At 52.0% G+C, this 22,210-nt stretch overlaps 1 protein-coding gene across 5 annotated transcripts in view; it reads left to right on the forward strand.

Annotated features, from left to right (window-relative positions):
* Window positions 1–22,210, forward strand: part of SIPA1L3 (signal induced proliferation associated 1 like 3) — a 253,345-nt gene that overhangs the window by 201,292 nt on the left and 29,843 nt on the right. For all 5 annotated transcript variants that reach the window (XM_086352265.1, XM_086352268.1, XM_086352269.1 and 2 more), the window contains 3 exons: window positions 793–920; window positions 6,377–6,495; window positions 8,984–9,411. In XM_086352265.1, coding sequence (XP_086208391.1) covers window positions 793–920; window positions 6,377–6,495; window positions 8,984–9,411 — 675 coding nt within the window. The remainder of the gene's footprint in view (window positions 1–792; window positions 921–6,376; window positions 6,496–8,983; window positions 9,412–22,210) is intronic.

A 22,210-nucleotide genomic window follows, 5' to 3' on the forward strand; every position in this document is an offset into this window, starting at 1 on the left:
CCCTCAACCTCTCGCCTGCAGCCCCTTCCTCCAGCAGAGAGACAGACAGACTCGGTTCCGGCCCCTCAGCCAGCTGTATCACGTGTCAGCCTCAGGCTAGAAGTTCTGGGCACACAGGAATGCGTTCAGTCCTACAAGGAAAGACACTGCAGTTGCCTCTTGACAGCTTGGGAAACTGTTGGGGCGAGGAAGTGATTGAACCTGGCTGGGCAGGAGGCCAAGGAGAGGTTTGATCCCCCAAGCGGCCCACTTCCAGGCCTCCTGGACCTACAAATGGCTGCCTTGTTTTGCCCTCTTCCATCAGAGAGAGAGGGAGCCCAAGACCAGCCTAGGAGTAGGGGCTGCTGACAGCAGCTCACCCCGTTTTGTAGCCAAGAAACAGAACCCCGGGGACTTCCCTGGCAGTCCAGCGATTAGGACTCCGTGCTTGCAGTGCAGGGGGCAATTCCTGGTCAGGGATCTAAGATCCTACATGCCGTGTGGTGCAGCTGAAAAAAGAAATGGGACTCTAGAGGAGCCTAGGGTCCTGAGTGGCTTCTGCCCCCACCCTTTCCTTGAAGACCCCACCTGGCCCCATGCGCCGTGCCGCCACCGGCTCCCTGGCATGCTTCCCGGACAGAGCTCATTCCTGACCTGCAGTTAATAGCACGTTTCCAGGCTTACTCATCCAGCCTCCCAGCCTCAAGGAGCCTTCCGGGTATTTAAAACCCCCAGCGAGCAAGTCTCGGCCTCAGGTGGTTTTTGACACACCAGCCTTTCACCCTGTGCCCGCCTGCTCTCGCTCCCCTGCAGGTACACGGCCGCCCCACACCCTCTGCTGTCTTTCGATCCCCACTTCAGCCATGACGGGACATCCAGCGGCGACTCCTCATCAGGTGGCCTGACCAGCCAGGAGAGCACCATGGAGCGTCAGAAGCCAGGTAGGGCACCCCCAGGCCAGCCGTGCCCGTGGCCCCACCCTGCATGACCCGTTACTCACAGTGTGACGGGTGAAGCCCCTCCCCCTGTCAGTGATGGATAAAACACGAAAGCAAGCTGTAAGTGCACCATGTAAGGTTAGAGAAGGTACCTGGGACCAGTGAGCTGGATCTGTGTCCGTCCAGACAGGGCATCAGCAGGCGGGGTCTGCTGTTGCTGTCAGTCAGAAGTTGGAGCACAGATGTGCAACACGGAGGAGGGGACTGCCAGGGACATCTGAAAGTGGTCCTCTGGGGGTGGGGGGCTGAGCAGAACCGGCAGTGTCCTGACTGCTCATTACAGAAAGCCTCCGATGCTGTTTCTCAGTTGTGATGCTGAGACACGAGCCCAAATCCAGAGCACCTCGTGTGATAATATAATCACAAAGTGAACACACCCCTGTTCCACACCCAGGGCGAGAGAGACATGGCCAGCCCCTCCCAGTCAGCACCCCCAAAGGCCACCACACCCTGTTTCTCACAGCCAGGTTTAGTCTTGCCTGGTTTTAAACTTCACGCGTATGGAACACCGATTCCCACTGGACACACTGTGTGTGCGTACATGTATGTGACTGCTGTGGCTCAGTACTGTGTTGGTGAGGGCCAGCCATGTGATTGTCGCAGTGCAGATCTGAGTAGTGTATCCACTGTCTGAATGACCCCAATGTCTTACTCCATTCTAGCTTTGAAGGACATTTGGATTGGACCAGTTTGGGGTTGCTTAGAACAGTGTGGCCAGGAATATCCTTGTACCTGCCTTTTCTGAAGATGTGCTCACGTTTCTGCAGGGAATATACCCAAGAGTGGAATTGCTGGGTTAGGCATTTAACTTTCTAAGAGATTGTCAAACCAGTTCCCACTCCCACCAGCGACAGAGAGAGTTCTGCGTGGCCCGGGCCTCCCCAGCCTTTCTCGTTCCAGCCTTCCTGGTGGGCACACAGTGGTGCCACACTGTGTGTTTCATTTGCATTTTTCTGATGCCTGGTGAGACTAAACATCTTCTCATATGTGTACTCTCCTGTGTATAAGTATTAATCATGGCATGTACCCCTTGGATGAATATCTTCAACGTGATGTCTCCTAACAAAGCTTTTAGCCTCTTTAAACTATGAGAACCAGCAGGTGATAGGTGGGTTCAAAAGAAAGAAAATCAATGACGAATCAGAAGGTGCTAACCCCGGAGGGGGAGGAGATGGAGATGTCCCCACAGTGGGTGAGAATATCCAAGCAGTTCTCATGGGGGTTGACCATGTCTGCACGTCACTGGCTACCCCCCAGGTGCTGTGGGGCAAGGAGAGAGGCACATGCACCCTGTTCCCCAGGGTGAGCAGCCTGGAGAATTCCTCAGCACCTCCACGCCATGGTTCTCTCCCTCTGTATGTGTCTCTTTTTCTTAAATTTTCTTCCTCCTCCCTTCCTTTGTCTTGGGCTGCACTGAATCTTTGTTGCTGTGTGGTCTGTCTAGTTGTGGAGAGCGAGGGCTACTTTTCATTACAGTGCACAGGCTTCTCGTTGCGGTGGCTTCTCTCGTTGCGAGCACAGGCTCTAGACACGCAAGCTTCAGTAGCTGCAGCACGTGGGCTTCAGCAGTCCATGGTTCTGTTAAACCAGGGACAACAGTTGGACTTCAGCCAAGCAGGTTGCCCCCTTCCCGACTATACTCTCCCCATGTCCGCTGCCTCCGGGGCCTGCAGACACGGCTCGCTCCTCCACTCAGCATGCTTGATCCCACCCGCAGGTCTGTGATCTCTGCTCCCACACAGACAGGTTCGCTTCCTCCTCCCCACCCAGCTGAGAAAAAGAGAAACCTGTTGCTGGGAGATGTCATTACACCAGGGTGTAAGTGGGGAGGTAACTTCCCCAGCGTTCACTATTCACTATGGGCCCCAGATAAGGGGGTTCACAGAAGCTGTCCATGGGCCCTCCTTCCTTCCGTCTTCAGTCCCCCATAACCCTATTCCCCTCTTACTGCCTTGAGACCTTGTAAGTTGGCCGACATTTCCCTGCACGCTCACAGATCAGGGTGGTCTATGCTCAGAAGTCACCATAAAGTCCAGAGTGTATTCAAGCTCCAGGGTGGGGGGATCCGGCAGAGGGGATGGACGTCAGGGAGTGCCCAGCCCTGGTCAGATGACTGTGGTCACAGCAACAGTAGCAGTTTCGGGTGCTCCACACTCCCTTCTGTTTAATCATCTCAGGAACACAACAGAGGGGCCGCTGTGACCACCCCATTTTAGAAACTAGGAAGGTGAGGTCCTGAAAGGGCGTCCCTTGTCTTAGGTCCCGGCTGGTGAGTAGCTGCATTGAAATTTGGACCAGGACCTACTGGTTCTATAATAGAACCCTCCTTGACCCATGCCTGCTGCAGATACCACCATAGTCCCTCACCCACAGTGTGAGCTGAGTATTAACTGGAAGCAAGCACAGTGCCTGGAGAGTAATTTGTGGGGTCTGAGGAGGTCTCTGAACAAATCACATTTCAGGAGAGGCTAGAAGAGTGTGAGGGAGACAGCTGGGAGAACATTCCAGGGAAAGGGAACTGCTGAGCGAAGAACCCTGGGTGGCAGGGGGTCTGGCGTTGGAGAAAGAGGCCGAAGGGCTAGAGAAGTGGTGGGAAATGAGGCCAGGGAGGTGGCGGGGACAGCGGGAACTTTGTCCTTTACTCAGAACCACGGGGCTCAGCTCTTCTGAGCAGAGGGGGATGGGATCTGACTAGGTGTTCACAGAGTCCCTCTGACTACAGATTCGCGTGGGGCGGGGCCAGTGGAGGGCGAAAGATGGGCAGGTTCTGGATACAGTTCTTTGGAAGTAAAGTTAGGATTTCCTGAGGTTCAAGGATGATAACTGGTTTCTGACCTGAGCAGCCAAAAGGACAGAGGAGACGAGAGATGGAGGTTTAGGGGAAGATAAGGAGCTGGCTTTGGCCATGTCCAGTAGGGGGTGCCTGGTAGACACTCCATGGAGGTGTGTGGGCAGCTGTATGTACGAGGCTGAAGTCGTGGGGAGATGTCCCGCCAGAGACAGAAATGTGGGAGCCATGGTGTCCTAGGTGGTAGAAAAGCTGAGTGTGACTGCCACAGGCTTGGCTCTCTGCAGAAACGTGGTCTCCTGGCATTTTCGGCCCTCCTCCCAGCACACCAGTGCTTCCTGGGCATCTCGGATGCCTCCAAGGAGGAAAAGCATCTCTGGAGGATGAAGCAGATGGACATAGTGGGCAGTGACACCCTCGACTGTGTCCAGTCAGGCTGCTCTCTCTGTGTCCCTGAGTGCCCTGCCTGGCCCTCCACGCCCACCTTCCCCAGCAGGAACATGGGCCCAGAGCCCCCTACGGTTGCAACAGGGACAGTGGTGTGTGTATGGTGGTGAACTCAGGCTCCGATGGGCCTGGTGGGAAGTTCTGAGTCAGCTGTATGACCTTGGTGATGACCTCATCTCTCCCAGCCTCAGGTCCTCCTTCTGCAGTGGACACCCTGAGTGTCTCTCCTTGCAGGGTGGTTTTGGGATCCAGTGAGATCACACCTGTCCAGCCCCAGCACAGGACCCAGCCCATCATTAAGAGAATGACGACTCCAGCTTCCGGAGCGCTTACTCTGCACTGTTGATAACGTTGTCGCTGGGGAAGCACAGTTGAGAGCATAGGCCTGAAGTTCTGTGTGACCTTGGACCAGTTATTTAACCTTTCTGAGTCTTGATGTTCTCCTTCATCTATTAAACTGGTACTAATGTCCACCTTATAATATCACTGGGTGGTTTTAGCAAGGTGATGCAGGCAGAGCACTTATAGTAATACTGGACACAGAACTTGTGCCTAGTAATAATTACCATTATTATGAATATTTTAACTACAGCACTGATCAAAAGTGTGAGCTCTGGGATTAGACCACCGGGGTTTGGGTCCTCTGTTAACGCATTGTGCATTTATAAGTTTGATAGATATTAATTAGCCCTCCATTTAGATTGTGTGTTTGTATGTGTGTTTAACTTTTTATTTTATGTTGGAGTATAGCCAATTAACAGTGTTGTGATAGGGACTTCCCTGGTGGCTCAGTGATAAAGAATCTACCTGCCAGTGCAGGAGACACGGGTTTGATCCCTGATCTGCGAAGATCCCACATGCCAAGAGGTCACTAAAGCTGTGTGCCAAAACTACTGAAGCCCACGCTGTAGAGCCCGCGCTCTATAAGACAAGCCCCTGCAGTGAGAACCCGACGCACCGCGACTAGAGAGTGGGCCCTGCTCGCCGCAGCCGGGTAAAGCCTACGCGCAGCAGTGAAGCGCAGCCAAAAACCATCGTTTTGTGAAAAAAGGAACGATGATATGATAGTCGCAGGTGGACAGCAGAGAGACTCAGCATGTATCCATTCTTCCCAGAGGTGGTGTGTTTTTTTAAGATCTGATGCTCCATTCAGGCACATTGACCAGCCTTGGGAGTTTAGACTAATTTACACCCATAGCAGCCATCATGATTTTAAACCTGTTTCACCTTTGAACCAGCCATTTCACTTGGAGAATTCTGTCCCAGACACAATTCCACACTTACTCAAAGTTGAATGTAGAGAAAAGGCCACCAAAATGTTAAGAAAAATTGAAAATAACCTGAATATCCATCAGTAGGAAACTGGTTAAATAATTAATGTCCATTCAATGATGGAAAACTCTGCAGCTGTTAAAAATAAGATAACTTCCAGTTCAGTTATGTGAACGTGTGTCCTGAAGATACGATACTCAGCAAAAAGCAAGTGTCAGTGTATTTATCTGTAAAGTGAGAGTTAAATTGTCAGACAACGCTTATTATGATTCTACTTCCATTTAACCAAAAAAGTTGTGCAAGGTTAACCAACAAAGGAATGCTACCTTGAATATATAAAGAACCCTGTTCAGGGACTTCCTGGTAGTCCAGTGGTTAAGACTGCACCACCACTGCGGTGGGGGACGGGGGTGGGGGGGAGCAGTTCAGTCCCTGATCAGGGAACTAAGATCCCGTATGCCATGCGATGTGGCCAACAGAAAAAGAAAAAAGAACCCTGCTCACCAGAAAGTGGTCAGTTCCATAGAAAAATTTATAAAGGATATGGACAAATAATTTATAAAATAGAAAATCCAGGTGGCCGAGAAGGATGAAAATATACTCAACCTCCTTTGAGGGTTGAGGGTTGTTATAATAAGGCTTCACTAAGTTAAGCTATGTAAAGCACTAGCATGGTGCCTGGCACTCAGTAAGTGCTCAGTAAATGCTCTGTTCATGAGTGTTGCTAGACCCCAAGACCTGAGTGGATGGGGGTCATGGCAGGGTCATGGTCACAAGCTAAGTAGACAAGCTGCAGAGGAATGGGACCATCAAAACCACATGTAGCGCCAGATCCTTCAGGTGAATGTCTGAGTCACTTCTAACCACTGGTGCGTCTCCTGTTGCACTGCAGAGCCTTTGTGGCATGTGCCCGCCCAGGCCCGGCTCTCAGCCATGGCTGGAAGCAACGGGAGCAAGCATGCCTCCAGGCAGGACGCAGCAGGCAAAGATTCCCCCAACAGGCATTCCAAGGTGAGTCTGGGCCCCGCCCGCCAACCCTGGGGAGCCATGGCCGTGGGAGCCAGCTGCCTGGCCCGCCCTGGCTGCCGACAGCTGGACATCTTCACAGCTTCACCTGGGCGTGCTCCTCCTCCGCCCCCTTCCACTCCAGCAGAGGGGCTAAATGCCTGGTCTGGAATTAGACCCAGCCAGTGGTGCATCCTGGCTCCAGCCCCTACCATCCATCTCATCTTGAGCAAATCACTCACCCCTTCAAGCCACGATTTCCTCATTCCATCAGCCATGGTGGGAGTCTTCACCAGCTTGGCTGCCCTAACTAAAACACCACAGACTGGGTGGCTGATAAACAGCAGTTACTGATTTCTGCTAGTTCTGGAGGCTGGACAGTCCCAGGTTGAGGCACAGGCGGATTCGGTGTCTGATGAGAACCTGCTTCCTGGTTCATGGACAGCCTTCACCTCACCTCATGTGTGAAAGGAGCTCTCTGTGAAATCTTTTTTAAGGATATAAATACACATATATATGGACTTTATAACCTCCTTCATGAGGACTGTATAAACATATATAGGATAAATACATGAAAATACATAGGGATTTGTAATCTCATTCATGAGGGCTCCACCCTCATAACCTAATCATTTTCCAAAGGCCCTTCCTCCCAATACCATCCCATCAGAGATTAGAATTCAGTGTATGCATGTTGGGGACACAGACTGTTCAATCTTTAGCAGTAGTTTAACTGTTTCCCAGGTGGCTGAGTGGTAAAGAATCTTCCTGCCAATGCAGGAAACACGAGTTCAGTCCCTGGATTGGGAAGATCCCCTGGAGGAGGAAGTGGCACCCCACTCCAATATTCTCTCCTGGAAAATCCCACGAACAGGGAAGGCCGACAGGCTGCAGTCCACGCGGTCATGAGAGTTGGACACGACTGAACGACTAAACGACAAACTGCCATAACAGACAGTCCCCAGGTCCCAGTGGCCTCACATAATAGAAGTTTATTCCCCTCTCATGTATCGGTTCAGTGTGGGTGTTCAGCGAGCAGCTTTCTGCAGGATTCAGGAACCCAGGCTCCCTCCCTCTTGTAGCCTTGGGGCACCAGAGCCCTCTACCGGGCCCCTGCCTCTTTCCAGCAGGTGAGGGAGAGAGGATGTTTTGTGGCTCAGACCTAGACAAATGGCATAAATGACGTCCTCCTGTAATGTTCGATTGGCCAGGATGCTGTCACGTGGCCACACATCACTGCAAGGGGAGCTGGGGGATGTAGTCCTGTGTGCCCGGGAGGAGACTGAGAACTTGGCAGTCTCTTCACATCCGTTCGTTCAGTGAGTGAATAATGAGCATGTACCAAGGTCCAGGTACTGGGACCCCAGGGATGAAGAGGACAAGTGAGCCCCTGTGCTCACAAGGTTGACTTTCCAATGTGGGCAACAAGCAGTCAGCAGAGAAACAGATTCATTATATAGTGGTGAGAACTGATTCTTACTGCAAAAGAAAGAGTCAAGGGAGAAGAGAGTGTCAGGCACAGCTGCTTTAGGATGAGGTGGTCAGAGAAGGCCTTCGAGGAGGTGACCTGTAAACAAAACCTTGAAGTAAGAGGCAACCCAGGAAAATCATCTGAGGGAAGTGCGTTGCAAGCAGAGGAAACAGCAAGTGCAAAGGCCCTGAGAGAACAGTGCACCCGGTGTGCTCAGAACAGCAGGGAGGTCAGTGTGGCTGGAACGGAGTGATCCAGAGAGAGGGAGAAGGAGATAAAGTTAGAGACTGGAACCTGGAGCCAGCTCATTCAGGCCCCAGGGGCCACGGGGAGGACTCTGGCTTTTCCCGAGTGAGGAGGAGGATTCTGAGCAGGGAACAGATGTGAATGGACATGAGTGTTCACAGCCTGTCCCTGGCTGCATGTAGGGCACAGCTTGGGGGCCAGGGATGAGGAGAGACAGACGGGAGGAGGCCGCTGCCGTGGTCCAGTGGGAAGCAGTGGCGGACAGGACCAGGGTGGAGTCTTGAAGGGAGGCAAGCTGGCAGGTTTGGATCTGTTTTGAAGACACAGGCAACAAGATTTGCTGTTGGACTAGATATGGGTGTGAGAGCAAAAGCAAGATCCAGAGTGCCTCCACAGCTCTTGGGTAAGGACAGCTGAAAGTACAGAGGTGCCCTTAGGAGACGAGGAAGAGGCGAATTCAGGAGGGAAGGCCAGGAGCTCAGCTCCAGACACGCTGAGCTTAGTGCTGGCAGCACGTTACGTAGGCAGTGTTGTTTATCCCTCTGAGCCACCCCATGGAGCAGGGTTATTGTCAGCCCATTTCACAGATGTAGAAACTGAGGCATAGGGAAGTTCAATCGGTGGCCTGAGGTACCAAGGTCAGTAAGTCAGAGAGCCAGAGTTCAAAGCCGTCTGGCTCCAGGGTTCACACTCAGCTGTGAGGCAAACCCCAGTGGGAGGGTAGGTTGCCCCCAACCTGGGGTCTAGGAATAATGACACAGTTCTCCTTCCTTCCAGGGGGAGCCCCAGTACTCCAGTCATTCCAGCAGCAATACCCTCTCCAGCAACGCTTCCAGCAGCCACAGCGATGACCGTTGGTTCGACCCCCTGGACCCCCTGGAGCCAGAGCAAGACCCTCTCTCCAAGGGCGGCTCTAGTGACAGTGGCATCGATACCACCCTCTACACCTCTAGCCCCAGCTGCATGTCTCTGGCCAAGACACCTCGACCGGCCAAGCCGCACAAGCCCCCGGGAAGCATGGGCCTCTGCGGGGGTGGGCGCGAGGCCACCGGGCGGTCTCACCAAGCAGACCGGCGGCGGGAGGTCTCACCCGCCCCGGGCATCACTGGACAGAACAAGGGCTACCGACCGAAGCTGTACTCCTCAGGCTCCAGCACCCCAACGGGCCTGGCCGGGGGCAGCCGCGACCCATCCAGGCAGTCCAGGTAAGGCTCCACATCTAGCCTGGGTTCTTCAGGGGTTCTGACCACCTTCCACATCCCCCACGGTCCTGATGGTGGAGCGCCCCTCCCCAGAAGTATGCTCACAGATGGGTGTGCTCACACATTAGTTTGCTTACCATGGACCACCCCTGGCTACCCATCCAGTGGCCTTTAAGGATCTCAGTAGAGGAAGGAAAATCCCTGACTCTCTGTCTCTGGTTCACGCTGACCCTCAGTCTCTTTCCTTTTTCTATTTCCCAAGACCAGTAGTTTTTATGCCTACTGGGAGTCACACACTCTTTCTATTAGGAGTGCATTTGGCTGAAGGTAACAGAAAACCAGACCCACAGAGGCTTGAGCAAGTAGAGATTTAACAGTTCCCCGTTGGGAAGTCCAGGGAGGGCAGAGCTGGGCTGGTACAGCAGCAGCTCAGGGAGGGCCTTGAGGCCTGGCACCCTGTGTCTTCCTGCTCCGTCGTCATCCTCATACTAGCTGTGACTTCCTGGTCTCCACATGGCTGTGGTGCCCCTAAGAGGCCTGGGGGCAGAGAACAGAGGGAGGATGGCAGCATCCTTGTTGCTCCCTAACTGTGGAAAAAGCAAAAGCTTTCCCAGAACGCTTCCACAGGCAGTGTCCCCTGGCCATGTTAGCTGCAAGGAAGTCTGGGGAATCTTGGCTTAGCCTTCCAGCCTCCATAGTAAAGGGCAGTGTGGACCCCAGATGGTCTCCACTGGAGGGCTGTTCAACACACATTCCCCTGACCTACTGGGCAGGGCCTGAGAATGTGCATTTGTACAGGGTTCTGTGTCGGTGCTGATGCTGTTGGTCCCCAGACCGTGCTTTGAGAACCACTGGTAGAGAGGCAGGCGGGAGTACGTGAGAACAAGCAGGCGTTGACTAACCAACAACCTGGAGTCTACCACGTGGGTGTGTGTGTGCTCAGTAGCTTCAGTGGTGTCTGACTCTCTGTGACCACCAGGCTCCTCTGTCCATGAGATTCTCCAGGCAAGAATACTGGAGTGGGCTGTCATGCCCTCCTCCAGGGGATCTTCCCGACCCAGGGATCCAACCCGTGTCTCTTAAGTCTCCTGCATTGGCAGGCAGGCGCTATAGCACTAGCGCCCTCTGGGAAGCCTGTGCACCGCATACACTTTGAGAATCTGATGGAAGCGATGAAGTGCCTCCTGTAACAGTCATTCTGCGTCACAGGAGTCAGCCTGATCCAGGGGCCCTCTGAGGTCTGCGGCCCCGGGCAGTGAGTACAGTGCTGCAGCCCCCAGTGTGGACCCCTGAGTGTGTGGGTCCACCTTCCCGGGTCCACCTTCCCAGGTCCACAGTGTGGACGCCTCCCTTCCCTTCCCTTCCCTGACCGCACCTGTTCAGGGGCCAGGACCACATTAGGGATCTTCATCTCCCTTGGCTTCCTAACACATTGGCCAGTGCCCAGACCTGAGCCTATCTCCGCACAGAACACACGCACCTGGCAGTTGCCTCGGGCCTCCTTGACCACAGCCCCCGCTGGACCCGGGTCTTGGTCTGTGTAGAAATGTTTGGGTTTTTTTTTTAAAGGTGAAGCAGTATTTCGTTGGTGGTCCAGTGGTTAAGACTGCTTCAAATGCAAGGGTTGGATCCCTGGTCAGGGAACTAGATCCCATGGGCCACAAGACATGGTCAAAAAAAATATATTTTTTAAAAAGGTAGAGCAAAAATCTTCCTCAAAGTCCTTAGTGTGATGGTGCAAAGTCCTTTAGTCCAGTCTAGTCCATTCAGAATGTTTGAGTGCTGCTCGCTACCTCCTTCAGGGATCGCATGACCTCACAGTGGTCTTACCAAACTCGGGTTCTGCTGCTCGTCACTCGAAAGCCAGTATTTGAGAGACTGGTGTTGGCTAGAAAGAAAAATATACCGTAGTCTGAGGGTCCTGGAGCTTAGTGATTCAAGTATAACTAGATTCTAAGACCCAGGGGCTACTGACACTGACCGATTTGGAAACCTCCGTGTTTGGGAGTGCTCGCGAGTCAGTGCTGTCCCTCACCCTGGCCTCAGCGCTCCTGGAGTCAGGAGCCAGGAGAAAGGTGAGTGTGGAGAGGAAGGGTCTCCCGGAGACTTAAGTCTGTCACAGTCTGCCTCACTAGACAGATCTCTTTTTTTTTTAATTTATTTATTTACTGGCTGTGTCAGGTCTTAGTCACAGCACACAGTATCTTTCGTTGAGGTTCTCAGGCTCCAGAGTGCTTGAGCTCTGCAGTTGAGGCATACACGCTCAGTAGTAGTGGCACACGGGCTTAGTTGCTCCTCGACATGTGGGATCTTAGTTCCCAGACCAGGGGTCGAACCCACGTCTCCTGCATTGCAAGGCAGAATCTTAATCGCTGGACTACCAGGGAAGTCCTTAGATAGATAGATCTGAATCATTTGAGCTCACAGGCTCTTTTGAAAAGCTCCTTCATTCATTTATCTACCCATTCTTTTCATTCACAAATATCTCTCAGGGACTTGTTTCGTCCCAGGTTCTAGGCTGAGCGCTGAGGAGAAGGAACACGCAAATTCAGATGAGACGCCTTGCCCTCCCCTCACCCACCATCTGCTGAGGGAGACAGATTAGAATCAGGTCATCATTGAGACACGTCTAAGGGCACCCACCAAGAGGGACTCGCTGCCATGGTGTGCCCAGGTCTCCCCCGCTGGGCACAGGCCTACAGTAGTAAAGCTGAGTACCTGAAGGGTTTTGAAATGTGTGCTATAAAAGCAGCGGTGCTGGGGAGTAGACCGTGGCTGAGGCAGGAGGAGTGGGTATAAAATTACCCTGTGTCTGAGAGAAGGATTTGCTGAACCCAGAAATGAAGGGAGTAAAATGGGAGAGGCACCGCTTCAAAAGAGGGCCCTGTGGTTGGGAGCTTTAATTTGCATGCAGACAATTGATGCTAATTGCAAATCATTCTTATCTACTCATTAAAGCTGCTTCCTGAAGTTTTCTCCTAGGCAACCAGGCTTTAGTGTGGAGCAGCCTTTTCCAAAATGGGGTGCTCAAGGTAATTTGGGTGGTGCGAGGAGGAAAATGTTTTATTTTAAATGGATATTAGGAAAAGTGTTATCAACCCATCCCCTGATTTTACAGATACTGCCTTGGACAAGTTAAGGAAAATTAATTGATTTAAAGAAATAAACATATTCACAGTCGAGGAGAGTGTGGACTCCAGAGTCAGCCCACTGGGGTTTGAGCCCTGCCTCTGCCTTGTCTTGGCTGTGTGGCTTTGGACAAATGACTGAACCTCTCTGGGCCTCAGTTTCCTCATCTGTACAATGGGGGCCTAGTCACTGTCCCTAACTAAGGCCATGTCAATGTCCCTAGCTGAGACCCTGATGCTGTCATTAAGGTCCTGACACTGTCCCTAACTAAGGACCCGAGCTATTTCTAACTCATGTCCCAAACTGTCCCTAACTAAAGCTTGACCCTCTCACTAATAGCCTGAAGCTGTCCCTAACCAAGGCCCTGATTCTATCCCTAAGACCCTGAGTGCGTACTCAATTGCTAAGTCGTATCCAATTCTCTGCGACCCCATGGACTATAGTTCACCAGGCTCCTCTATCCATGGGATTCTCCAGGCAGGAATACTGGAGTAGCTAGCCATTCGCTTCTTCAGGGGGAATCTTCCTGACCCAGGGATTGAACCCACGTCTCCTGCATTGGCAGGCAGATTCTTTACCACTGAGACACCTGGAAAGTCCATCTGAGGCCCTGACTGTCCCTAAAGCCCTGAGGCTGTCACAAACTCAAAGCATGACCCTGTCCTCACAACCTGAGCATCAGCATCTATTTAGGGACAGAGCCCTTAGTGTTCACAGTCAATGTGGGCGGCACATCCACCTCCAGTGACAGCCCATAGTGGCCAGGCCAGGGTAAGGGAAGCCCTTGGGGTGTGGCAGCCCAGAGGAGGGGCCTGACATTGTCGGGGGAGCTTCCCTGGAGAAAAGAGGCTGAGCTCCTGGGAATAAGGAGGGCGGAGTGTTCCAGCGGGTGTGCAGTCCCACTCACCCCGCTGGCCTCCCACTGTCTTCCCAGAAGGTCGCTGAGCACCTGTGCTCAAGGGGCCCACATGTGCCTCTGACTGCCGCTGGCTGCACACTGCCCCTCGCTCAGGGCAGCTCTATGCTTCTGCTGTCATAGGTCCATTCCCTGGGGCAGGGCCAGAATGACACCCTGCTGCCCAGTCGGCTCCCTGCAGGCAGGCATGAGCACTCCATGGCTGCCCTTGTGTCTCCTTCTGGGGCCTTCGTAACCCAGCACTTCTTGCTCATTCATGTAGCAGGCACCAAGTGTATGCACTGCTCTCTGCCTCAAACAGGTTCCCTAGCTCTCCTGGAACAGGGTGCTGGGGGAGACAGCAGGCAAATAATTACAAAAGCAGTGAATGAATTATGCTAGGGGAGTGCCTGCAGGGCAAACCTCCTGGGATCTGAGGGGATGTGATGCATGGCTGGAGGGGTGTCTGATCTAACGGGGTGGGTGGGGTGGCGGGAAGGGATAATTTCCCTGAGGAGGAGTCATTTCTACCAAGGAGCAGAGGGTTAAGGAGGAAGGAGCAGGTAAAGCGGCTTCTGGGGAACTGATTCCATCTTGATGCGGTTATGTGGGCGTTTGCTTTGTAACTGTTTGTTAAATTCTACATATATGTTTTGTACACTTTGCTATATGTGGGCTATTTTACAAATTTTTTTAAGAGAAAATGGAAAGGTGATGTATGGAGAAAGCGTCCCTATGAGCAGAAATAGCAAGTGCAAAGGCCCTGGGGTGGGGAGGAGGGTGGGTGCCGGCCGGTCACAGACCCCTTGGCTCAAAGATGGAAATTGGGAGGGCAGCTGATGGGAACCTGAGGAGCTTGGCAGGGGCCAGACCACGCAAGGCCCTGTCAGCCACAGCACAGAGTTTGGACTTAGTCCTAAGAGCTGTGGGCAGCAAGGAAGTGTTTCAGCAGAAAGGATGACACAGGCAGATAGATGTTTTGAAAGATGGTGCTGGAGGCAGGATTGGAGAAGTGTCAGGTATGGGTCTGAGGCTGAGACATCAGTGAGAAGGGAGGAAGGGGGCCTAGGCAGAGCAGAGGGCAGAGCAGCTGTGGATGTCAGCAGTGGTACTGCCAGGACGTAAGAAGGGAGGAGACAAAGGTCCGGGACAGTGCTGGCGACTGCTCATGTCAGGAGGCTACTGCAGATGGGGGTCTTGAGATTCGTGAGAGAGTAGAGGAGACTGGGGCCAAGCAGTCCCGAGAAGAATGTTACTCTTTTCTCGTTGTGCTGGGTCTTCACTGCGGCATGCAGGCTCTTTGTTCTAGCTCGCGGGGTTTCTCTAGCTGTGGTGCACAGACTCTCTAGTTGTGGCACACGGGCTCTAGAGCACGTGGACTCAGTAGTTGTGGCACGTGGGCTTGGTTGCCCCATGGCATGTGGGATGTTAGTTCCCCAGCCAGGGATCAAACCCATGTCCCCTGCATTGGAAAGCAGATTCTTGACCACTGGCCCACCAGGGAAGTCCCCAGGAATGTTATTCTTATGTTTATTGTTGTTTAGCCTCTGAGTCATGTCTGACTCTTTGCAACCCTATGGACTGCAGCCCACCAGGCTTCTCTGTCCATGGGATTCTCCAGGCAAGAATATTGGATTGCCATTTCCTTCTCCAGGGGATCTTCCTGACCCAGAGATAGAACCTGTTTCCTGCATTGTCAGACAGATTCTTTACCACTGAACTGCAGGGGAAATCCCTGTTCTTACGTTTACTGACCCTAAAGCACCTACTGTGTGCCAGGTACCGTTCCAAACACAATGGACAAAGTCGAGTCCCTCTTTTGTGGAACTGACACTCTTCTGGAGAGAAAGCAAGGCAAACAGACAGCTGAGCAGCCATGTTAATCTGCCAGGTGGGATATGGTCTGGGAAGAAAACCCAGCTAGGCAGAGGTCCTGGAAGGCCTCTTGGAGGAGGTGATATTTTGCAGGAAGCATGGAAGTGATCCAGGCAGGGGAAATAGCAGATGCCGAGTCCCTGAAGGTAAACTCATTTGCGGTGTTCTAGAGATGCTCTGCTGGCCAGACAGGCTGAATGGGAGAATGGCAGAGGGTCTGATTTGCACAGCGGGCAGGGACCCAGCTCAGGCAGGCTTACCAACCATGGTCAGATGCTGGATTTTGGTTCTGAAAGACATGGGAGCCACAGAACATAATCTGACTTGGGTTTTAAGATCACTGTGGGCTCCTCGGGGAACGTGCGCTGTCTCAGGGGTAGTAGGGATTGAGTTTGCCAGCACAACTCAAGGACTGACTGACTGCCAGGGAAGGGAAGGGCCCCGCCATGCCCAAACCCCCCACCCACTCCCTCCGCGCGCTCCAGCCCTCCCGTGGAAACCGCTGCAGCCTGTAGCAGCTTGTGCCCGTGGATGATTCCAGTGACTTCACAGACTCTCCCCTCAGACATTCGTCATGGGAGCCCGGCTTCCAGGCACGGGGCCAGGCGCCAGTGCCTGCTGCGGGCACGCCAGTGGGCTGAGCGATCCCAGGCGGGCAGCCACCTGGCCCCCCGCCCTCTCTCAAGGCAGCACACGCTCCAGAGCCCCCTGGGTTTCCAGAGCAATTTGTCTGCGCTGTTTAGAGGCGATGAGCGGCTCTCGGTTCCACGTGGAGCTGACGCGGCCAGGCATTCCTGGGCGGGCAGGCAGGCAGGAAGCCCGCGGCCCTGCTTCCGCAGGCAGGGCCCTTGTCTCCAGGATCCCCTCCTGGGGGCACAGCCCTGAAAGGTAACATGAGGCCCTCAGGGTCCACTGGGCCCCACCCCGCCCACGTAGGCTGGGAAGCCAGGGTTAAGGGGAGACACCTACTCAGAGAGTCACTGTCAGCTTGGGAAGAGGAACTCAGGCCATCTCCAGAAACTCCAGGGAAGGAGGATACCAAGCAGAGATCATGGGGCAGGGCAAGGGGAGTGCAAAGGCCCTGAGGTGGAAGTGTGTCTGTTGTGTTTGAGGAACAGTGTCCATGTGACCAGAGCAGAATGAGTGAGAGGGGGAGTGGGAGTTGCTGAGGGCAGAGAGGGGTCAGCCCAGATGGTGTGGGGCCCTGTAGACCAGGGAGGACTCTGACCCTGAGCTGAGGAAAGTGGTGATGGCTCTCACCCTCCGGCTGGGTTTGGGGGTGAGGGCAGGAGGAGGCCACTGTGGGGATACCTAGGCACTGTGGTTGGAGGTGGGGTGGAAGTGGCTGGTGGCGGTTGGAGTCCCCATTGATTTTGTGACATGGAGTTTTTGCCCCATATTGTCACTCCTTCCACTTCCTGAAGACCTGATGTTTTTGCTCCCAGGCTGAAGGGCAGAATGTTGCCACGTGTGGCTCCTACACTGAGCCTGATCATTCCAGCCATGTTCAGGGACTGATTCGGCTCTCAAGCCCCTGCCAGACACCAAGCAGAAAAGGCCCCACAGAGGCCCCCCTGAGGGTATCTGGTGAGCAGCATTTCCCAGGCTCTGGCCTCTGACTGCCTGTGTCCAGGTCACAACTCCACCACTAACCAGCTGCGTGGTCTCCACCAGGCTCCTTAGTTTCTCTGAGGCTCAGTTTCCTCATCTATAAAATGGAGGTGAAGGTAGACTCTGTGGTCCAAGCTGCGAGGATACACCCACACCATGGGTTTGAAGCAGCCAGCACAGGGCCTGAGACATAGCTGGTCCAAATACACCTGCAGCTGCTAGGTTCGGTTTTCATGTGTTACGTATTTTTCATGACTACCATTGTCATCGAAAGTACAGGTTGGTGGTTAAACAGAACGCCTCTTGAGCCAGACTGCCTGGCTTTGTATCCTGGTGCTGTCCTCAACCAGTTGTGTAATTTGGGGCGTTATTTAAAAAAATCTCTCTGGGCCTCAGTTTCCCCACTTGGAACATAGGGAGAGTGGTACTTCCTGCCTCATGGGATTGCTGGGCAACCAAAGGAAGTGATGCCTCCAAGATGCTTGGAGCAGGGCCTGGCTGTGTGCATGGGCTCAGTGCCGGCCACTGCCCTTCCTGCCACCTGCTCTGCCAGTGCTCTTCCTCCCAAAGGCAAAGGCAGGACTCCCCTGGTGATCTGGTGGTTAAGAGTCCACCTGCCAATGCAGGGGACAAGGGTTCTGTCCCTGGTCTGGAAGGATTCCACGTGCTGTGGGGCAACTAAGCTCATGCTCCGCAGCTACTGAGCCCCCACGCTAGAGCCTGTGAGCCTCAAGCACTGAAACCCGAGCACTCTAGAGCCCATGCTCTACAACAAGAGAAGCCACCGCAACTAGAGAGTAGCCCACACTCACCGAAATTAGAGAAAACCTATGGCAACAAAGACCCAGTGAAGCCAAAAAAATAATAATAAGGCAGGGGCACAGCTCCCTTTGTGCCTGTTGCCCGCCCCGGGGCCACCCATCAGCCTCCCCAGGGATGAACAGACCAGAGCATGGCGCACTCCCAGGCAGCTGTGCAGTTTCTTCATTCAGCCTACAGTTTTTCTGCTTTCACTCCAACAAAAGCTTAACTGTTCCCCCTGAGACAGCACAGGTAACTGCCCAGCCTCTCTGGGGGAAGGTGGGGTGAGAGTACAGAGCAGAATGTCCCCTCTGCAGCCCTGGCTGAGCCCGGAGCCTGGGCATTTAGCCCCTGGACACACCACATCCCTGTGTATCTGCAGCTCCAAGAGCACATTCCAGTGCCCAGGCCTACCCTGAGCACTTTGTGCAGATGTGATCTCGTGAGGCAAGTGTGTCGTTGCCTCGATTCTCAGAGGAGGAAACTGAGGCTCGTCGAGGGGAAGGGGCTCCAGCAAAGATCACAGCATGTCAGTTGGTGCTGGGCTTGGACCCCAGGTCAGGTAAGCAGCATGGTCCATGTTCTCAGCATGGTTCTCAGGCAGTGCTGCTGCCTCGTTTTTCAAGCTGAGGCTTGGGGAGGGCACCTGGCCTTGAAGGTGCTTCAGAGAAAAGGTGTATTCACTCTGTTGATTGGTGGCCTAAGAACTCTATCCTGTACTTGGCACCTGGCGCAGCTCATGGTCCAAGGGGGAGTGAGAAGGGGCGCCCGTCTGAGCAGGCTGGGTCGAGATGCACAACATTCTCAGAATAGTTCTTTGTGGCCCTGCTGTGTGTGGGGGGCACCCGTTCATGCCTGAGGCTGGTAGAGGTTGAAAGCAGGGACAGTCGTGGGAATGCCTTTTGGCTTTAAGCAACAAGTCCCAGCTCAATTGGAGGAAGTCTGTTACCTCTGAGAACATGAAGTCCCACGCTAGGGAGGGCCCCATGATTGGGGAATTTACTGACTCAAGGACTCAGGTTCTTTCCCTTTCTTTGTTCTGTCTCCATTGGCCTGCAGACTGGCTCCCCTCACAGTCTCAAAGTGACTGTCCACTGTGTCAAGTGGAAGAAGAGGTGACGTTTACTACAAGTTTTCTTTGTTTGTTAGTTTTCCAGTGAAGAGACCTTCCCCAGAAGTCACCTAGCAGACCGTCCGTCCACACACACACCTGATGCTTCACTGTCCAAAACAGATCACAGACCTACCCCTGACCCATCCCAGACAGGTGGCATCCAGCATTCGGGAGTGTGCCCTGGGCCGGGTGCCAGGTCACCTTCCTCAAGGATGAGTAAAACCAGCCTTCATTACAAGGTGACGGGGAATAGGGTGACACCCAGTGCCTGCCACAGGCTGAGAGAGCAAGCCCCTCCCAAATGGGGCAGTGGATGGAGCCAGCTGGCAGACACAGAGAAAGGGGTGTTCTTTTTCCCTTCCTTTGATTATTATTATTCATTTTGGCCATGCTGGGTCTTTGTTGCAGCACACAGGCTTTCTCTAGTTGTGGCATGGGGCAGGGGCTCTCTAGTTGCAGCATGTGGGCTTCTCGTTGCAGAGCATGGGCTTAGTTGCCCTGTGGCAACTAACCCCAACCAGGGTTTGATCCCCAACCGGGGATCAAACCTGCGTCCCCTGCACTGGGGGGCAGATTCTTAACCACTGGACCCAGTCTTCCTTTTGTTTCTTTATCATCTCTTGTTTGTTTTTTCCAGCTCATAAAAGCTGAACATGCCTGATGACAGGATAGAGAAATATGTACTGTAGAAATATAAAAGTTAGGGTAAAACCAGTTAGGATATATTCATAGAGTGGACCACCTGCAGCCATTGAAGGGAGAGGGTTTTGTGTGGACTGACATGGAGAGAGCTCCAGGGCATCGTGTTAAGGTCAAAGCCAGGTGCCGAGCAAGCTCATGATAGGCTGCCATTTATGTTAAAAAGGAAAATTGGGACGCTACACACACTGGGCTCTGTGTTGAAGAAGAAGAAAGGGGAAAAGTCAAGGTTGCCTCAGAGAAGGAGACTGGGCTGTCAGCACTTTGATTTCTGCCCTGTGCTGTGTATGTGGTTTCATCTCCCCTGTCATTACTGCCTCCAGAGATAATCAGTGTGCACTCTTCCAGAGAGCTTTCTCCAGATCTGTACCAGCCCAGATCTATCACACATATTTTGACAGTTACCCAAAACAGGAAAAGCACTTTACATTACACCCCAGTGTGGACATCCTCAGTAAAGTTTCACAAAACCACTTACCTTATTTCATATGAGGTACACTGAGGTTTTTTATTCCAGTCTGTTTCTCCCCACCCCCTACCCCAAATAACAGTCAAGATATAGTAAATTGATTTCATGGCCCACAGTTGGGGAAAAAACTACACATTTCCTTTTCATAAAAATAAAGACACCCCCCCCCCAAAAAAAAAGCCCAATAACATTTGACAACACATATACATTTAAAAAAAGAAAAAGCACACTTTGCATGATGCCTTGTTTCCACTTCCTGTAGCTCAGGCATCTGTCTTCATCCATAAACAGAAGTTGACCTCATTCTTCACACTAGCTGCATAGTTTTTGATCATATGGATATGCTTGGACTGATCTAAGAACTCAGGCCATGTCCAGCTTTTTCTTGTTTACACACAGCATTGCAGTGACCATCCTTGTATGTGCCTGCATGTCCTTGTGCAGGCTTTTCTCTGGCGTGGATTTCTGGGAGATCAGAGGCTAGACTGACACTACTCACATCTTTCAGTTCAGCTCAGACACTGTCTCCTCCTTGGGGAAGCCCTTGTGACCTCCCCAGATAAAGTCCAATCCTGATGTTACATGCTCCGTGACTCCCTGAACAACCCCTCACCAGTGCACAACCTTGGACCTGTTGACAGATGTTGCTAAATTATAGAAAGTCTTTATAAGTCAGTCAGAGCTTGCATTTGAAAATCCATTCTGACAGTCCGCCTTAGGATTGGGATGTTTCAGTATCACATTTAATGACGTTACTGATGATAATTAGATTTGCATTTGCCATTTTGCGCTTTGTTTTCTGTGTTTACTGTCTTTCTCCTTTGTCCTTCCTTTACTTTTGCCTTTTGTGTTAAATTAGTTTTAGTACACCATTTGGATTCCTCTTAACTTTAATTATAGTATGCATCTTATCAATGTATTTCAGATTAGTGCTGACTGAATACCAACAAAATATAGAAACTTTCCTCCAATAAAACCCCATTCCTTTCCCTCTCCTTCGTGCTATTACTGTCATACATTCTACATCCATATATGTTATAAACCAAACAATATAGTGTTATTATTGCCTTGTACAGTCTTACATGTAACTTTAGAAGTTAGAGAAGAAATAAGAAAACCTAAATATTCTACGCTCCTGCTCAGCTGTGTCCAACTCTTTGTGACCCTATGTCTATAGCCCACCAGGCTCCTCTGTCCATGGGATTTTCCATGCAAGAGTACTGGAGTGAGTTGTCATTTCCTTCTCCAAAATATTCTATGAAGTCTTTTATTTTAACCCATTCTTACCATCTTGGACCCTTCACTTCTCCATGTGAATTCAGGTCATCACCTTCAGTCATTTCCTTTCAGCCCAAGGAACTTTTACTAATTAGGCAGATGTGCTAGCAATGAATTCTCTGAGTCTGTTTATCTGGGGACATCTTTATTTTGTCTTCATCTATGAAGGATAGTTTTGCTGGATATAGAAGTCTTGGTTGATGGTTTTGTCTCTCAGCACCTTGAAAATACCATCCCATTCTTGGTAACCCACTCCAGTATCCTTGCCTGGAAAATCTCATGAACACAGGAGCCTGGTGGGCTGCAGTCCATGGGGTCGCAAAGAGTGGGGCACGACTGAGCAAATAACACACACTGCCATTGATTCAAATGATAGGTCAGCAGTTGATTGTATTGATTCCCTCTGTATATGATGAATCTTTTTCTCTTGGTGCTTTCAGAGGTTTTATCTTAGTGCTTGACTTTCACTCATTTTTCTGGATGAAGTCTTTGTGTTTATCCTGGTGGAGATTTGTTGAGTTTTTCAGATGTGTAGATGAATGTTTTTTTATCCAGTTTGAGAAGCTTTTAGCCATTATTCCTCCAAACCTTTCTTCTGACCCTTTTTCTCTTCTCCTTCTGGAACCCTCAGTGAAGTTCTACGGTGGCAGAACTTGCTTGTTCATTGAGCTGGGCAGGGGGAGGGGAGGAGCCCCAGGCTAAAACATCAGATTCCCTCTGTTCTTACCCTGAAGTTCAGTTTTTCAAGAAAATAAACAATACTTGGATTGTTGCATGTCCTCGGTCAATTTCCAGAGTGCTGAAATGGTTGTTTTTGTTGATTTTGTGCTTGGTGGGGAGAGAATTTGCCAGTCTTCTCATTCATCTGTAGTCAGAAGTCCCACCCTTTAATTTTGCTGAATTGACCTTCAGTAAGCTTTTATTAACTTGC

Source organism: Bos grunniens, chromosome 18 (genome assembly GCF_055505025.1).
Source record: "Bos grunniens cultivar Pamir isolate PY7600 chromosome 18, Bosgru_T2T1.0, whole genome shotgun sequence".
NCBI classification, from domain to species: domain Eukaryota; kingdom Metazoa; phylum Chordata; class Mammalia; order Artiodactyla; family Bovidae; genus Bos; species Bos grunniens.